This window comes from Copidosoma floridanum, unplaced genomic scaffold (genome assembly GCF_036245765.1).
Source record: "Copidosoma floridanum isolate Cflo_tuat_1 unplaced genomic scaffold, Cflo_Japanese_pri ptg000009l, whole genome shotgun sequence".
Classification (NCBI taxonomy): domain Eukaryota; kingdom Metazoa; phylum Arthropoda; class Insecta; order Hymenoptera; family Encyrtidae; genus Copidosoma; species Copidosoma floridanum.
This window is the reverse complement of record NW_028321886.1, coordinates 7,840,404-7,855,989: the sequence shown is the minus strand read 5'-3', so window position 1 is coordinate 7,855,989 and position 15,586 is coordinate 7,840,404. Positions and strand designations below refer to the sequence as shown.

General features: G+C 39.7%; 2 protein-coding genes across 3 annotated transcripts; both read right to left on the bottom strand.

The window, feature by feature from the left end:
• Positions 1-4,090, bottom strand: IntS2 (integrator complex subunit 2). Its single transcript, XM_014361256.2, has 6 exons — positions 3,696-4,090; positions 3,001-3,619; positions 1,410-2,925; positions 1,129-1,327; positions 744-1,050; positions 1-663 (listed from the first exon to the last, which is right to left on the bottom strand). The coding sequence occupies exons 1-6, from the start codon at positions 3,977-3,979 to the stop codon at positions 211-213; spliced, it is 3,378 nt and encodes a 1,125-aa protein (XP_014216742.2). The 5' UTR covers positions 3,980-4,090; the 3' UTR covers positions 1-210.
• A 698-nt stretch (positions 4,091-4,788) lies between these two features.
• LOC106645408 (uncharacterized) lies at positions 4,789-8,602 on the bottom strand. Of its 2 annotated transcripts, XM_089589576.1 has the most exons (4): positions 8,589-8,602; positions 7,061-7,217; positions 6,836-6,937; positions 4,789-6,768 (listed from the first exon to the last, which is right to left on the bottom strand). In XM_089589576.1, exons 1-4 carry the CDS (start codon positions 8,600-8,602, stop codon positions 6,463-6,465), a joined length of 579 nt encoding a protein of 192 aa, XP_089445702.1. In that variant the 3' UTR covers positions 4,789-6,462. The 2 variants fall into 2 exon arrangements, with proteins under 2 accessions (XP_089445702.1, XP_014216744.2); XM_014361258.2 differs by lacking the exon at positions 8,589-8,602 and having other exon boundaries at positions 7,061-7,438.
• Positions 8,603-15,586: the final 6,984 nt, after the last annotated feature.

Genomic DNA, 15,586 nt, shown 5'->3' with positions numbered 1-15,586 from the left:
TCTAACACTTTAGTCAACATGGTTTAATTCAATCATTGTCGTAAATCACGATTCAAATATTTTATAATTTAACATGATCTAAATGTACGACTTTCATTAAAAAATGTAATTGGTATTGAAATCACAAATCATTACCATCTGACAACATTAAATATTTTACAGTGCTCTTAGAACAATTTGTAATTCAACTAATGAGATACGTCACATACTTCAATAAATATTAGATTGAAGAACAGCTTTTTGCAAGAGGCTGGCAAACGTCGAATTGACCTCTTGACAGAGTAACTCGGCAGATCGATCACCTAGTGCTGCCTGCGCATTACTAACGCGACCGAGCTGCAAGAGCAAATCGATGATTCCTTCGACGAGAGGCGGAAACACAAAGCTTATCCTCGTAAGGGCAGGTAAAATCGGCATGAAAAGTTCAACGCGATCTTTTGACGGTAAAGCGCCCAATAAGGTACCTAAAGTGTTGATCGCTAATCGACAAACAATCAATGCTTTAGGTAACGCATACTGAATTGCCAAGTGGGATGCAAGATCCACGGCGAAAACTTGTTTTTCTAATTCCGGCTGGGCAAGTAGTTCTGGAATCCAATCCAGGCAGATGTGTATTGATGGGATACCAGCAACTGTCACCGGGATTAACTCCCTAGGGTAACCCTGCAATTTTTTTGTCATTAAATTAAATATTTTATTTACATTATGCTAACTAGAATGTAATTTAAACAAGTTTTTTGTACCTGAAAATGCACTAATTTAGCGAGAGACGGTTCAGCAATGAATACTTGATGTATATACGAACATATAACACTCCTTATTTCCCTGAGGGACCACATTTGTCCCGGAACAATTCTGTCCTCCTCGGTCTCGATACACGTCTCCAATAAAATTTGAACAGCAGCACTCTCCTGACCGGCGATCAGAGCAGTTTTCAGTTCTTCTCTTTCTGCTTCATTTGTCAGCTGTCCAGCTTTTTCTATTAACGGCCTATCCTGTACGTGCCTTGTTAACTGCGATCGGGACGCTGCTAGTGTTGCTTGTAGTATCCTGTAAAATGGTAGATACATACTTATTTTATGAGACAAAACACGGACTAAACAAATACCATAAAAAATGATGGCAAACCTAAGTATTACAGACAAGACAGGTGCGCAACGGAAAACCCGCATGTCGCAGCGTAAAACTTGAAGCGGATCGAAAACAATGGTTTCTTGAGTTAAAAATACAGTTGTTGAATTGTCCATAAACAATTCGTTTATTGTAAGTACCCACAGGCAGCGCGGTAGTACTGCATTTAGCCTCAGCCACACTTGTTGATAGAGTTCTGCAACAAAAGGATTGAGGATAATGAATATACTGTAGATAATCCACGAAAAAATAAAAACGTATCGCTTAATCGAAATTACCTTGAATGTACCTCGGCACCTGTTCATCCAACACCCTCTTGAAAAACTGCACTATGGTATTGGCATACGGCCAGATATCTGTAGGTTTCATTGAAATCAGTTGTCTGAGCAGCACAGCCGTTCGTGACGGGCAACTTTGTACGTGATCGAAAGCCTCCATAATACTAGAATCGTTTACTACAATTGATTCGTTGTGGCTTTTGGTCAGAGTACCAACATCGAGATTAATTGCCTCGTCGTCGAGCCAGTCTTCCACAAGCGATAAGTGCAGAAAATGCGTGGCTAGTAACCTGAGCAGTGGAGGGAACAAATTACCATAACTCATTTGATCCCTTTGGACTTGCTGCAGCATACACTTGATGGGTAATTCGGACATGAATTCGATCGAGTAAGCTTTGACCTTGCGACCCTGGGATGTGAAATTATGAGTATTTGATAGCCTTACATCCTCGTATAATAATAAATAATACAGCAGCAAAAGTTGCGACGTCAGCGACGGTTTAGTTGTGCTTTCCGTGGTAATGTCATCTGTTGCGCAATCAATTTCCATTGCATCAAAAGACTTGAGGCTTGTCTTCTTTTTGTTATTGTTCATAGAATCAATATTCACGGCAAACGAATTATTTTGAAACACTCGTCTTATTTCGTCTTCTGTGATAGGTTTGTTCGTGTGCTCGATAGACTTATTACTCGTAACTAAGATTGAATTAACATAAACTTCAACCAGAGCTGGGAGCAGTGGATGCAGTGGCGACACGCTGGCACAAATCTGGCGATAAATCCAATTTTTTATCGGCACCTTGTGCTTAGCAAAAGCTCGAGACTTGAGCAGCTGATGTATACAATGAACTGGCAGGAATCCTGGTATGTTTGCATTGAGATTCGCCGTCACCGGTACTTTTACCGCGTGCGCCGTAACTACCTGTTCAGTGAAAATCTCTTGCGTAAAGATTTGTTTCATACGAGTCAAATTGTTTGGTCTAATGGGTATCTTCATGCCTAGGGTCGAGCAGACGAGTTCGCAGATGGCTGATAGTTGATTGCTGTGAAAGTGAATAGCCATGAGCAACAGCATCTCACCAAAACTGGCAGAGACGCCACTCGCGCTTTCAAAGTAGGCTTCTTCACGTACCAGCCACTGAATCCACTCGATGCAGGGTTTTTCCAAATTATGATGGCCAATTAACGACGGGCAAGCGATGAGCATGCACAAGCCTAGAGAAACGAAACGAACACCAGCAGGCGACGGAGGAGGGTGCGATGTTAGAAGCTTGACGATCATTACCACTTCCTCGTCTTGAAATTTGATGCCACCGATGCCGCGTAAAGAACAGTACAGTCTAAGCAAGGCACTCGCTTGGACGACTCGGCTTTCCGCAAGTTGTCCATCAGAGCTGTGCGACGTTATTGCTTGTAGCCTTTGGAGCAGCTCGTCTCTGAGGGCTTGCAAAGCTCCATGAGACTCCACTTTCCGTTTCTGTCCATTCCGAATGAACATTGCTAGCCATGCTCTCACCTTTGGAAAAATCAAGATTTCAGAGAAAGTTTCTACATGAAAAATGAAACAAGTGACTATAAATAAAAAGTTTACCTGAGTATCACTACCAAGTAGTAGGCCAGAGACAAAAGCCACAATATCACTTTCTGCTACTGAACTGCTGGTACCATCATTCTCCAAACTCAAAGTAATAGCCAAAGCTGGCATCCTGCAAAGTTCCACGCACTTTGCTCTCACAACTAGGGCCTGAGATGGATTCATTTGACACAACAGAGTCAGAGTTTGATTTCTAATACCGCTCAGTGCCGATTCCTCTTGACGCTCACCATTGGCAATTAAATGCGAACAGACCTCCATAAAACAGTCGGGATTGTTGGCCACAATCCAGCATACTATTTCTGGTCCATGTTTAATGTGAAGCAACGTTTCGCATATATCTGGCAAAGACAGTAGGTCTGGCAATTCTGCCAAAGCAATGCATATTATGTAGCTGATTTCCTCTATGTACACGACACTGTCGAACAAATCTGACTGTTTGATTTGAAACTCTTGGTTTTTCTGGAGTTCTTGAATCTGAGACTGTATGAACAGGATTTCACTCAACACCAGTCTAATACGCCTGTTGGCGTCGCTTCTCTCAAACTCCAGGATAAACGCACCCTGAAGAGACTGCGCCAATATACTGTCCGCTTGAGCATTTCCTTTTTTCTGTCTGTAATTAAAAGTATACACAGAATAAATAAAAAAATCTCAGTAAAAGCAACACATCAGCAGTGACAGGAACAAACCTCAACTGCTGCTCGCGCCTGACATCAATCTCAAGCCCGTGAAAGTCAATCGACAGCAGGGCAACCATGGAGTTGACCGACTCTATTCCAGAGAGTATCGTAAGTATCTGCTTCCTGGCCTCGACGCACTCGGCTGTTGTGTCCAAGGGCGCGATAAGGCTCATCCTAACCAAGCAGGGCAGTATCGGCCTGATTTGGCGTTCGCTGCACTCGGCCAGCGCGTCGGTGTTTACCGACTGGATGGCGGCAAACACAGCAGGCGAGACCGCCGACACCAACTGCATCTTCTCCGAGAGTAGCAGTCGGGGCAAGGACTAGAAGATGATCATCGACTGTTGTGATGTTTTCACTCTCAGAAGTGATGCGGTGACCGCGGTGTGGAGCACGTAACGGGTGACTCCGATTTGTCGTCTGCGACATGCGACTCCTCTGGAAGCGCGCGGCGGTGTGGCGACTGTATAGAGCGGGAAATTTGAATCGGCTGAATCTACAAGTATCCAATCGACACAGTGAAAAAAGTATCGGCTTTATGTTCTATATTTTTGTAAAACAAGATTTTACGTAAGTTTGAGCCGTTAAATTTATACTGCAATGTGTTTACTTCAATTGGCAGTTTGGATCAAATCAATCGAGTTAAATGACAATTATATAAAAATAATATGTATCATTACAGGTTTTGCTTATAATTGTGATTATAAATGATAAAAATTTTATTTCTGCACGAACTGCGTAAGAAAAAAAATAAATAAACAAATAAGATAAAATTATCTGTAATAACAAGTCAAGTTTGTTTTAACGTTATAAGTTTATTGCTTCATTTAGCATCAACAAGCTTTTATAACGATTTAAATAAAATACAATTGTCTTATCCATCATTTACAGTGCTTATTATATATATATGTATTTTTATAGTACACACGTGTGTGGACGACATTCAACATTTCTTTTGTATATTGTATATTTTTACGAATATTCTCATATACATATAGATACAGACAATATTATACTTGTATATATCAGGCATAAGCGTGTGTATTTTAGATCGATAATTTTTCAGTTAACTATTCGTATCTCAATTTTTTTTTTTTTTTTTTTTTTTTTTTTTTTTTTTTTTTTTTCTATCCATACGAATAGATGTATATAATATTTTATCTGCAAATCTTGACGTAATTTTACGCTCAACAAATACACATATAAAGGTACATAGAAATCTCAACTTTTAATAAATCCGAGTTTTTAAATTTTCATAAAAAAATTCAAACAATCAATGAACTACTCGCAATGCGCAACTATATGTAACATCATAAAAAGACAAAATCACAAGATTGTCGTTAAAGTTATCTTCGAATTCGAATGGTTGTATTGCTTGGGAAGTAATGTGCTTACATTCAAAAGAGACGTATACTTCTCTCGTGAAATAAGAGCATGGAAAGTCTTGAAATTCGCCTTAAAAGTACAGCCTCACAGCATTGTCGTTTCGAAATTCGTTATGCATGAAGCGCTACTTGAGAATATACACGATGCGTTGGCTCTATAACGTTTGCGTTGCTATTTGAAATTTACAAAAATACTGTTCGAATATTGTTACAAAAGCGAAAATTTGTTGGAAAAAAAAAAATACGCTAACTTTACTCTATCCTACGCGCATTCGCAGATATTTCGTTTAAGCAGCGTGAAATTTGCACTATCCAACTGTTTGCAAAAATAAAAATGTACATATAAGTTAATTTTTTTTTTTAAGGTTTGTGTAACTATAGTGTTCAGGCCTTGTTTATGGTATAAATATTTTTGTCTAGGTATTTTGAGAAATGCCGGATGGACACACGTAGAATTGAGCAGCATCGAAGCTTAGTATACGTATGTAAAAAGTGCATACAGTGAATCATGTTTTTTTTTTTTTTTTTTTTTTTTTTTTTATGTAATTCATGATTCATTATGTATTTTATACAAAGATTTAAATTTCAAGCGTATATGGAGAGAGTAATTGAGTTTACAAAGAAGGTATATTATTGTAGATTAGATTGGTATATTCACCATTATGTTATTTTTCTGCCTTTCGATATGTTTTTACCGCGTCACAAAATATCTCAAAAGATACATCTACACCGACAATTTATTCTAGTACTTGCGATATTTTTCAAAATAATTTTCAAGTGTTCATTTTAACGCGTGACTTTTGTACAAATTATATTTTTCACATTTTTATATACTTGTATTTGGTGTTACTGGCGGTATTTTCAACCAAACAACATTTTCAACAACGACCATTCTCGCTCGTTCTTAACAATGAATTTTTCAACAATCAATTCTAAAATCCTACGAATAATCCTCTGTTTCAAAGCAACAAAACAAGAAAGGAAGACTCGTTTTCAGTCGAAACGTAAAATTTTCAACGACATCGATCTTCAAAGATCTTATGGTTATCGGCAAAATTTCCGATTTGCTACATAAAATTAGAAAACTTTTTTACTTTTTCTATCGCCTTATCTAGAAAAAATGACAAATTCTATCGTAAACATGATCAATTCGTTGTTTTGTTCATAAAGTATATTCAATATTCAACGATCAAACCTTACCCCTTATTAAAAAAAAAGCTTGTCAAAAAGCATCATTTTCCAAACAAGAGCCCTTTCAACCATCCCCCGTCCCATATATGTGCGATTAATGAAAAAAAAAAAAAAAAAAAAAATCCAACACCAATCGGTCGGCCAAATGCACCGATCGTGCGTCGAAGGAGGAGGAGGAAAAAAAGAAAAAAAAAGAGAAACTACTTCATGTAAGCCTTCATCTGTTTGGTCTGGTGCTTCATACTGTACTGGGCGTTCTCCGCCTTGTTGATGAGCGAGTCGAGCTTGTCGAGGTGCGAGCCGACCTTGGCGTTGAGGTCGGCCTTCCTCGGCGCCGCCTGCGGCCGGGGTGGCTCCTCCTCGGCGTCCCCCTCCGTGGCTTGTTCCTCCGCGGCGGGCACCTCCTCCTGTTCGCTCGAGGAACCCGCCCGAGGCTTGTGCTCCGGGGTCCCGGGGCTCGAGGAGACCCGCGCTTTCAAGAGGGTGCCCAGACTACCGCACACGTTCTACAAACACGCGGGTGTTTTTTTTTTTTTTTTTGTTTTTTTGCCACAAACAAACGTATAGGTATACCTTGAATTTGTTTATCTTCTTCTGGGTTGCGTTTAGTATGGTGTTCAGCTCGTCCAGGCCTCCCCCGATTCGTTGCATGCCCTCGTCGTTTTCCTCCAGTTCCTGCGACCAAAGAAAAACAATCATCCTGAAGGAGCGTTCAATATTTTTTCCTCCAAACGGGCGTACTGTAGAACCTAGCGCGTATATATACGTAAGAAAAGAGAAAAAAGAAGCCATGATAACCTGAGCAACGGCGTCATCGTGGCCGTCCTGCTCGACGGCGTCCCTTTCTCTGGCGTAGTCCTCGCTGGCGAAAAACTCGGCCTCGGTGGGCGTGGGTAGCCCGAGCAGCTCTGCTCTCTGACAAGCGTACAAATAACCCTGCGACAGCCTCGGAGTGCTCGACACCTCCACCGTCGGCGACGACGTCGACGGCCCTTCCTCGCACTCTGCCATCCTTATACCTTTTTTTTTTCTTTTTTTTTTCCCCCCTACTATTTCCGACACTCGCGACTCATTTTATCCAACTTCGTTGAAAGAGCCCTCGGATCCGCGGGGGGTTGTACGGGAATGTACCGTATACGTGTGCACACACTGGCTTTTTCCCGAGGCGTCGAGACTACTGTGGCGCGCGAGCTTACGCCAGGGGGTGGCTCGTTCCACCCAACTGCTGGAGACTGTATTGTGTATATGTATACATACAGAGTTTTACTGTGCTGCGCGACGAGAGAGAATCCATATTGGGGGTGACAATTTGCGCAGGCTCGGGCACTTTTCCTCCCGCTCCCTGTACATATGGGTATGTACATATATGTAGCCGATTGCATGTTGGTGCACATCGATACATTTTTTACTTGCCCTCACTTGCTTATCCATCAATTTAAAACTTGTTTTATTGAAAATTCAACGTAGGTATATACTCTCGGCACGATGTCCCTTTCAACCGTACTCGGGTACTTCATTTCCAGGGTTTAAAAAATTCATCAGCCAAAATGGCAAAAACCCACCGTCAAGCTTGAATTTTTGAGCATACAAGAACCCTCCCAAGCGAGTCTACATTCAAGCGCGCTTCGAGAGCCACGTGAAAAATGTACTTTCATTTGTACAGCTGCACAGTTTTTTATCACTAATCGTCAACGGAAGAAGAAAAAAAAAAAAAATCCTCCCAAGACTGTACAACTACTATTGCATACAAGGGCCATTTTCGCGGGTATACATACGGTATTCGCATGTTCAAAGGTACGATAAGGAGCGAGAAACGAGGGCGGATTTTCCGTCATCACCGCATAATGTATTATACACATAACTCGTGCAAAGAAAGTACCCGCGAGCGCACACGCATCGGGTAGGTATAGTAGGTACCAGCAAGGCAATGGCCCTTTTATTTTCCTCGCACCTTTCGAACGATAAGAGAGAGAGAGAGACGGGGGAGAAAAAAAAGTCCCTCACCTTGGGGCAACAAGGCCAACACTTTTCCGGAAAACTCGAAGCCCCTTGACCGCGAGCGATGACGAAACTCTTGTTTGGCCGATCGCGTGGAATCGTTACCTCACCAGCTTATCAATTTCCAGACCAAAAGCTCATGCATTTCAGTCGAGATTTTTCATAGAAATAAGTCTACACAGAGGGAGATTCATCAAAGAGAAGGCATAGTCGTGTGCAAGCCATGGCACAAACAGTTATTCTCGATTTCTCCGCGTGAGGGAAAAAGCACAAGTAAAACGGCGTTGGACGAATTTATATAACATATTTGCAGTGAGTTACAGGTTACAGGTCGGAGGCCATCCCGGGAGAGCCAAGGTTGCGCACGAGCGGGAGTCCGAGGACATCGGGGCTCTGGCCGTATAGGGGGTTGTGCAGAGGGAGACGACGTGAGCGGCAGTTTGTCTAGTACAGAGTACGCCGGACAGGTGTTTGGTGTGGCTATGCACGTTGAAATTTATTGGGAAGCAGAGAGAAATTTCATCCCCCAACCCCCGAGACTCTTTTTACCCACCCCCTCCGATGTATTTGTTGCTTGCCTCTCTGGACGAAGTTACGTGGACTTTGTTCGTCAATTGACGGCGTTACGCGGATGGGCTATCATTTTATCAATAATGGTAATATATTGCATATAGTGATAGGAACACCGAGCCAACCATGGCCCCTTGGGAATACGTAAATATTGAAAAAGCCAGCGAACGAAATCGTTAACGCGCGAGAGCCCCTCGAGCCGCGTTCCACTTGCCCTGAAAACACGCTCAAGACTAGACAGTCCCCGTCACCTCTACGCGTCCTCATATACGTATACTGACGCGTAAGAAAGATCGAGAAAACTCCCAAGCTCTGCGGGGCAGGATACGGACGAGTCGAGACGGACAACCGGTCAGGACCGATTATCGTTCTCGCCGCTGTGTTATGTGTATATATATGTACCTACGCACTCTTTGATTTCTCGGACGAGTCGTTCCGGATAACGTGGCCGATCCAAATTGATGACCCGTTATTCCGCGGCGAGCGATCTCCTTTGCGGGCACGAGTGTGCCACGTGTGTGCGTGTCCTTTTTTTTTTTTCATTTATCGCCGGGCAATCGATCACAATCGGTGATTTCAGTGATTTCGGGTGGATAACGCGATATGCCTGTAGGGAAGAGATTTTTTTTTTTTTTCATTCCGAAACGGTACCATTTCTTTTTTTCTCTCTTTTTTTAAGTGCACTCGCTGAAAAATGTTGTCTTTTCCAAGTTAAAAAATATATTCCATCCTTCGAGTATCTAATGTGTACATAGCGAGGCTTATCTTAAGATTCCCGTTTGAGAGCACCAAGATGTTTCCATTATTTTTTAATTTGAAAAAAAATTTTCGAGTATCGAGTCAGTATACTTGTAAAATGAGAAAAATGTCCATTATTCCTCCAAGTTAGAAGAGAAAACTCTTCTTGTAATCAATGCGATGAAAACTTTGTACTTAAAAATGCAACCTTGAAGACGCAGCTCCCACATAGTTCCCGAGTAATAATATTTTCTCAAGTGCACCTGCAACTTTAGAGTGCCGTCGAAAGTTAGAGCGAAGCCATCCCCGCACGTTATATTATGAATTGAAGCAAAGTGACAGGTGTGCCGCGTGCTGAAAAGTTGCGAAAGCTCGATTGCAAGCTCCGCGTATGATGGTTTAAAAACATAAATGAACAATCAAGCCAGACCGTTTTTTCTCTCTCTCTCTCTCTCTCGATACCATTAAACGACGTTTTGACAATTTATCAAAACTAAAATTGTACATTGTGTCAAATCAAACCTGATATTTGAAAAAAACAAATGGTTGAAAGTAACCGATTCTAAAAACGTTTTTCCCGCGAGATTTTCCAGAGGTCAAGCTCTCAAGAAGATATTATATATACCCCGTAGTCGCCGAAATGTGGGACGACGACCGCTCTGCTAGCCTCTGCAAAACTTGATGTATATACATTATCATCCATACTATAGACGATAGCTCATAATCGACCATACGACGCCTTGTACTGTGAGATAAACTGGTGCTTGGGTGGAGATAATAAAATGGTACTACCAAAACAATGGCAAAACGAGGACAAGTCAAATGTATGTATATACAAAAGTGGCGAACTATCGATAAAATTGCGTAATCGACAAAAATCGTAATTTTGGTATGTGGGCCATTATTTTCTAGCTCAAAGGTACGTGTGTAACAATACATTTCCGAAACATTAAGACCCCCTCGAGTAATTAACTCCTTTGGAGAACCCTATTTGTTTGTCTTTTGTCTCAAGAAGCTTCGTGTATACTTCGTCTCAAGTGCAAAGATTACTGGCGTCTCGTGTGGTACGTGTATACATAAATACACTCACGATTAAAAACAGTAAACAGTAAACATCAAAGGTTACGTGGATTTTTATACATCGAGATAAGACGAGAAAGAAGATAATACATTACTGTCCTAACGCGGGTACATTGGATGAGTAACGCGAGGGTCAAGTTGATTCGTCCGATAAGATCACGTAGCTCTGCTCGAGTGTCATCAGCTTCTTGTCTTTGTTTTTTTTTTTTTTTCCAACTCGATTGTTTTAAAATATAAGCTATGCGATATTTGGTGATCGAGCAAAAGATTTTGTCGATTCTTGTATTGATTGAAAATTCGGTTTATTGCAAAGGCCAAGTATTTTACCGAATCTGCATCAGCGCGTTCAATCGATCAATAATATTTATGCCTCGAAGTGTGCCGAATGCAGCAAAAAAAAAAAAAAAAAAAAAAAAGCTAAACAAATCGATTGAGTCTCTGAAATTCCTGCGCTCAATTTTCCTTGTTTGACCGTATGCCGGATGAGTGTACGATTTCTCATCCTCATTAATTTCGGGAGAAAAAAAAAAATCTTTTGCGTATCTTTCGTTTGCATTGACAGGAGAGCGAATAATCTGTCACAATAACACGTATGTTTTGGACGGTCTAGAAAAAAAAAAAAAAAAGAAAAAAAAAAAACTTATCTCGCACGAAACGACAGTATGAAAGTACTTTTGGTTGAGACCTTACAAAGTTTTTTGCACCCTCGGAGCCTTCAAGTCCCCACAATGTAAAGATCTTGCTTTTGTTTGATTTTTAAAATGAAGCGTTGACGTTTTAATTTTTTTTTCTTTTAGTTCACTTTCTTCATAAAAGGTATAATGTTGCCCGTTTACATTCGGATTACCGACAAAGGTTAAGCTCATGCGCGTTGCGTAAACGGACTAGTACTCCTTTTACTGACTCCAATCGTGTACGTGGAATACAGACAAATTTGCACGTATTATCAGTTGTCAATACTTGGAGTTTGGCTAAAATTATCCGACCTTCAACTGCTTCCGGTGTAAATTCTTAATATATGTACAAAGGTACGGCGTAAAGCACGAAAGCTCCGATAAAGTGCCGCCACCTCACGCATATCCATCAAAAACCTCACTTTTTCTCCCCTACATCCCCTCGCGCATGCAAAGGTCGTTACTTTTTGGCTGCCGATTTACCTCGGCTATTCAACAAAAAGAGCTCGTATAGTGCAACGCCAAATTCTACTCTCTCAACCGCTGCACTTATATTATGTATACCAGAGCGCAGTGGGATATTATTAGACGGCTCCTCGATTATCACGATAGCGAAGAGAGGGTCCGCGGACCAACGCGCTTCTATTTGCGCTCTGGCAATAAATGTGAAACACGTGTGCGCGTGCCACCGGCTATCTCGTTGAATCTCGGCTGTGCAGCTTGCGGCTAAACTCTTTCGGATGTTGAATCGTTTCCTTTTTTTTTTCCTTTTTTTTTTTTTTTGCTCGCGCGTGTGGGTGTACAAGCACATCGTTCGACTTTTGCGTGCAGAGCTGATGCAATCGCGCTTGCAATGTGCTGCTCTACTTTTGGATACGCACAGCTGTCGAGGGAGTACGAACACTTTCGCTGGTAATTTGTATTATTAAGTATTAAATTGTAGACTTACTTTAATACAATATGTAAAATTAATGCTCGGCAACTATGTATGATTCAAGCACTAGTGATACATAGTTGGCTCCGTTGACCATTTTTTTTTTTTTTTTTTTTTTTTATGTAACGCTGACCGTACAAAAATCTCACGACTAATCATTTTAGGAAATAATTTATCTCTGCGTCACATTTCATTTCATTTCTGGAATTTGTGAACGTCAACACCATCTCATGTTATGCCGTGGTCGTTGAAATGTTTTTTTTTTGTTTGTCCAAAGCTTACCTTGTGACTTGAAAATAATATATTTGTACATCACTTGGCATTTTGCTGAACTGAAAAATTCACAATGAGATCCACATAATAAAATGACTCTCGAGAATTAGACGAGTAAATAAAAAATAAATAGATGGTTCGTATCAAAGTGACTTTCCAAATTGCTAGACACCTCAATTTAGCATAATAGTTACGCTAACAGATGTCGTCGCACCTTCACCAAAATGTACATAAATTTGTCAATCCAAACGATGTGGCCTTATTTAGATAAAAATGACAGAGTACAAATATTTATCGTCAAACACACATTGATCCACACACAACGTTTAAGCATTTGCCCGTTTTTTTTCTGTCTCTTTCTACGGGATCCCGTAGTTGAAATAATCAGCCGTGCAAGATCAAACAATAACGCGTTTGTTGAACAAATAATGCACAAATGCATGTGCAAATTTGCCGAGGGAATTTCTCGCACTTTGGAAATATAAGTACAAATCACATGTCAAACAAAAACATCACATCACATGACCGCGAGAGAATAACCGAGGCGGAGAAATACAAACATTCTTTTCTTCAAACTTCAGCGTGATTCAATTGATCGACTAACCATGAAAATTTTAAGGATGATTGGGAGTATTGATTCAACTCATCTGTAAAAAAAAAAAAAAAAACTTTTAAACAAAACGGATCCTTACGTTAAACGCGAAAAGGAGCGATCAATCAATTTTAGATGATTACACATTTGCGCTGATTCATCCGCATACCGCAAATCGCAATTCAATGCTTGCCTCGACTCATAATGTATGTATGTAGTTAACACGTATAAAACGTAATTTTTTTTCTTAATCGTGTTGAGTGTACTTCAAGAAGTTAACACATATTACCCGCGAAAAATGAATTTTGGCCAAATACCGGAAAATTACTTTTGGTACATTTAGACATAAAAAAGAACTTTGTCAATAAAAGCGTATACTTCGTCCAGCTCGTGATTTTGAAGTTCAAAGTGATGATTTTTGTCTCTAAAATATTATTGCCAGCAGTTCATCACCACATAAGCCGTAGTCTTGAACAAGCAAGAAATTTCTTTGACTTTTGCGGTTCTTTTGTACCTCCTTTGGGTTAGAATCGGGAAAACCCGAATTTATAGAGACAATGATTGGGATTGACATCAAGCGAAAAAGTATAGATGTGTTGCTTCACGAAATGTAGTCGACAAACTCGATTCTCATTACCTTTCAGAATTAATTTCTTGATAGAGTTTTATTGACTTCTTAATTGTGTTTGATGGTTTTTTTTTTGCAGGTGGTAAAAAGTTGAAGTCACTTGTGTCATTTTTTACGATCCGTCACATATACTTTTTTTTTTTTTTTTCATTCACGTTACCATTAATGAACTAAATAGATTTATCGAACTAAATTGAGTTAGGTCTGTTACATTGCTCCAAAATTTATTGTTAAATCATGCAATGGGCCAGCCACCAATGTATTTCACAATTTTATGATTGTTAAAAAATTGTAAAGTTCAAAAGTAAATTATACCCCGCAAATGGTTTTTCTTTAGGTTACTGCGACATGTTTTACGTAACATAATGAAAACCGTTCGTTAAACATTAAATGTATTAGGTACTTGTAGCTCAACATGAAAACGTAAAAATAAATTTCTCGATTTTATGTTTACGCCTACCTACTTTTTAATGGCTTAATTAATAAACCAAACTGTTTTTATAAATAACCATCGAAGCACGTTCTGCGAGATAAAATTTTAAAAAATATACCTTTCAATGATTAAAAATACAATTATTATTATTACACGTGTTCCGAGAAGAACAATATAATATACACTGGACCAGGACTGTTTACGCTTGCTCAATGAAGCATTACTACACATAAAAAGAGTTATGTTAAACAGAAACAAAAAAAAAAAAATTCAGTCAAGGTCGTGGAGCAGCGGACCATAACGTAACGAAACCATTGGCAGCTCGGCTGAAATACAATCTACGTTACGTAGGCTTTCATTGTTGCCTTTTTATTTTCATTTGATATTTCTACGTCGTAATCTATTCATCCCATTTTATTATACTGATGATTTCGACTTTAGTCTTTGTACAACACAGAACAGAGAAATTTATCCACACCACATAATAAAATTACCTCTGCCGTTACAACAGACGCTACAACAATATTTCTTTTAGCATCCCCTCAGTGGTATATCTTTCAATCGATTATTGTGCGGCACATATATATGTAATTAAAAACTAAGCAATACAAACACCTTAGCTACTCCTACAGTTTATGTGCGAAGGCGCGAATATTCCGCTCCACTTACCGATTTTCGAGATGCCTTTACGACAGAACTCGGTTTATTAGCGTCTGGCAAATGAAAGTATGTACATGTACACACCCGCACTCGCTATTGTTCTGTTACATTCGATATGACATTTTACTCCACCCGATTTCGAGGTGGGCCATTGTACCATATTTTTTTCTGGCACTGTAAAAATTATCTCTAAACTACGTCAAAGCGCTGCCAAATCTACAGTAATCGAGTTACTTGAATGTTCGCATTGTGCCATTGATTTTCATTCAAGTTTTTCTGCCAAACGTATTTAGAAACGTTACAAAACGACTGTGGTGTTTCGTCATTGCTAACAGACTTGTACATGTTGTATGTACACGACGAGTATTTTAATGCCTGTCTGGTTTTGTCAAGTTCAAATGTCGGTTTGACACATGTCAAAGAATATCCGGTCGCTCACACTGCGAAGCATATTACGTTTGCGAATGGACGGCAATCACGATACAATCGAATTTTTTTGTAAGTATAAACTGTATTAATTTGACCTGATTTTCAGTTTCTCAATTTCGCGAAAGATGGTGTAACATTTTATTGATTCGCATTCCTTTCTGTGACAGTTTATGTTTTGATTAAAATAAAGATTCAGTTTCGTATTATTAAAAAATTGAAAAAAAAAATGATTATATATACTACTTTTCATACAGCAAACTCTTGAGTTTTTTTGTAAAACTGAGCTTGTCAAAGTTGTCCATCGGTTAAGTACAC

Bases quoted from the DNA above. Each gene is read 5' to 3' on its own strand.
- IntS2 (XM_014361256.2), bottom strand. From the start codon at position 3,979: ATGCAGTTGGTGTCGGCGGTCTCGCCTGCTGTGTTTGCCGCCATCCAG. The intron at 3,620-3,695 runs GTTTGTTCCTGT...TTTTAATTACAG, and splicing joins AGGCGCGAGCAGCAGTTGAG to ACAGAAAAAAGGAAATGCTC. The intron at 2,926-3,000 runs GTAAACTTTTTA...ATTTTTCCAAAG, and splicing joins TACTTGGTAGTGATACTCAG to GTGAGAGCATGGCTAGCAAT.
- LOC106645408 (XM_014361258.2), bottom strand. From the start codon at position 7,273: ATGGCAGAGTGCGAGGAAGGGCCGTCGACGTCGTCGCCGACGGTGGAG. The intron at 6,938-7,060 runs GTTATCATGGCT...CTTTGGTCGCAG, and splicing joins ACGATGACGCCGTTGCTCAG to GAACTGGAGGAAAACGACGA. The intron at 6,769-6,835 runs GTATACCTATAC...GCGTGTTTGTAG, and splicing joins AGAAGATAAACAAATTCAAG to AACGTGTGCGGTAGTCTGGG.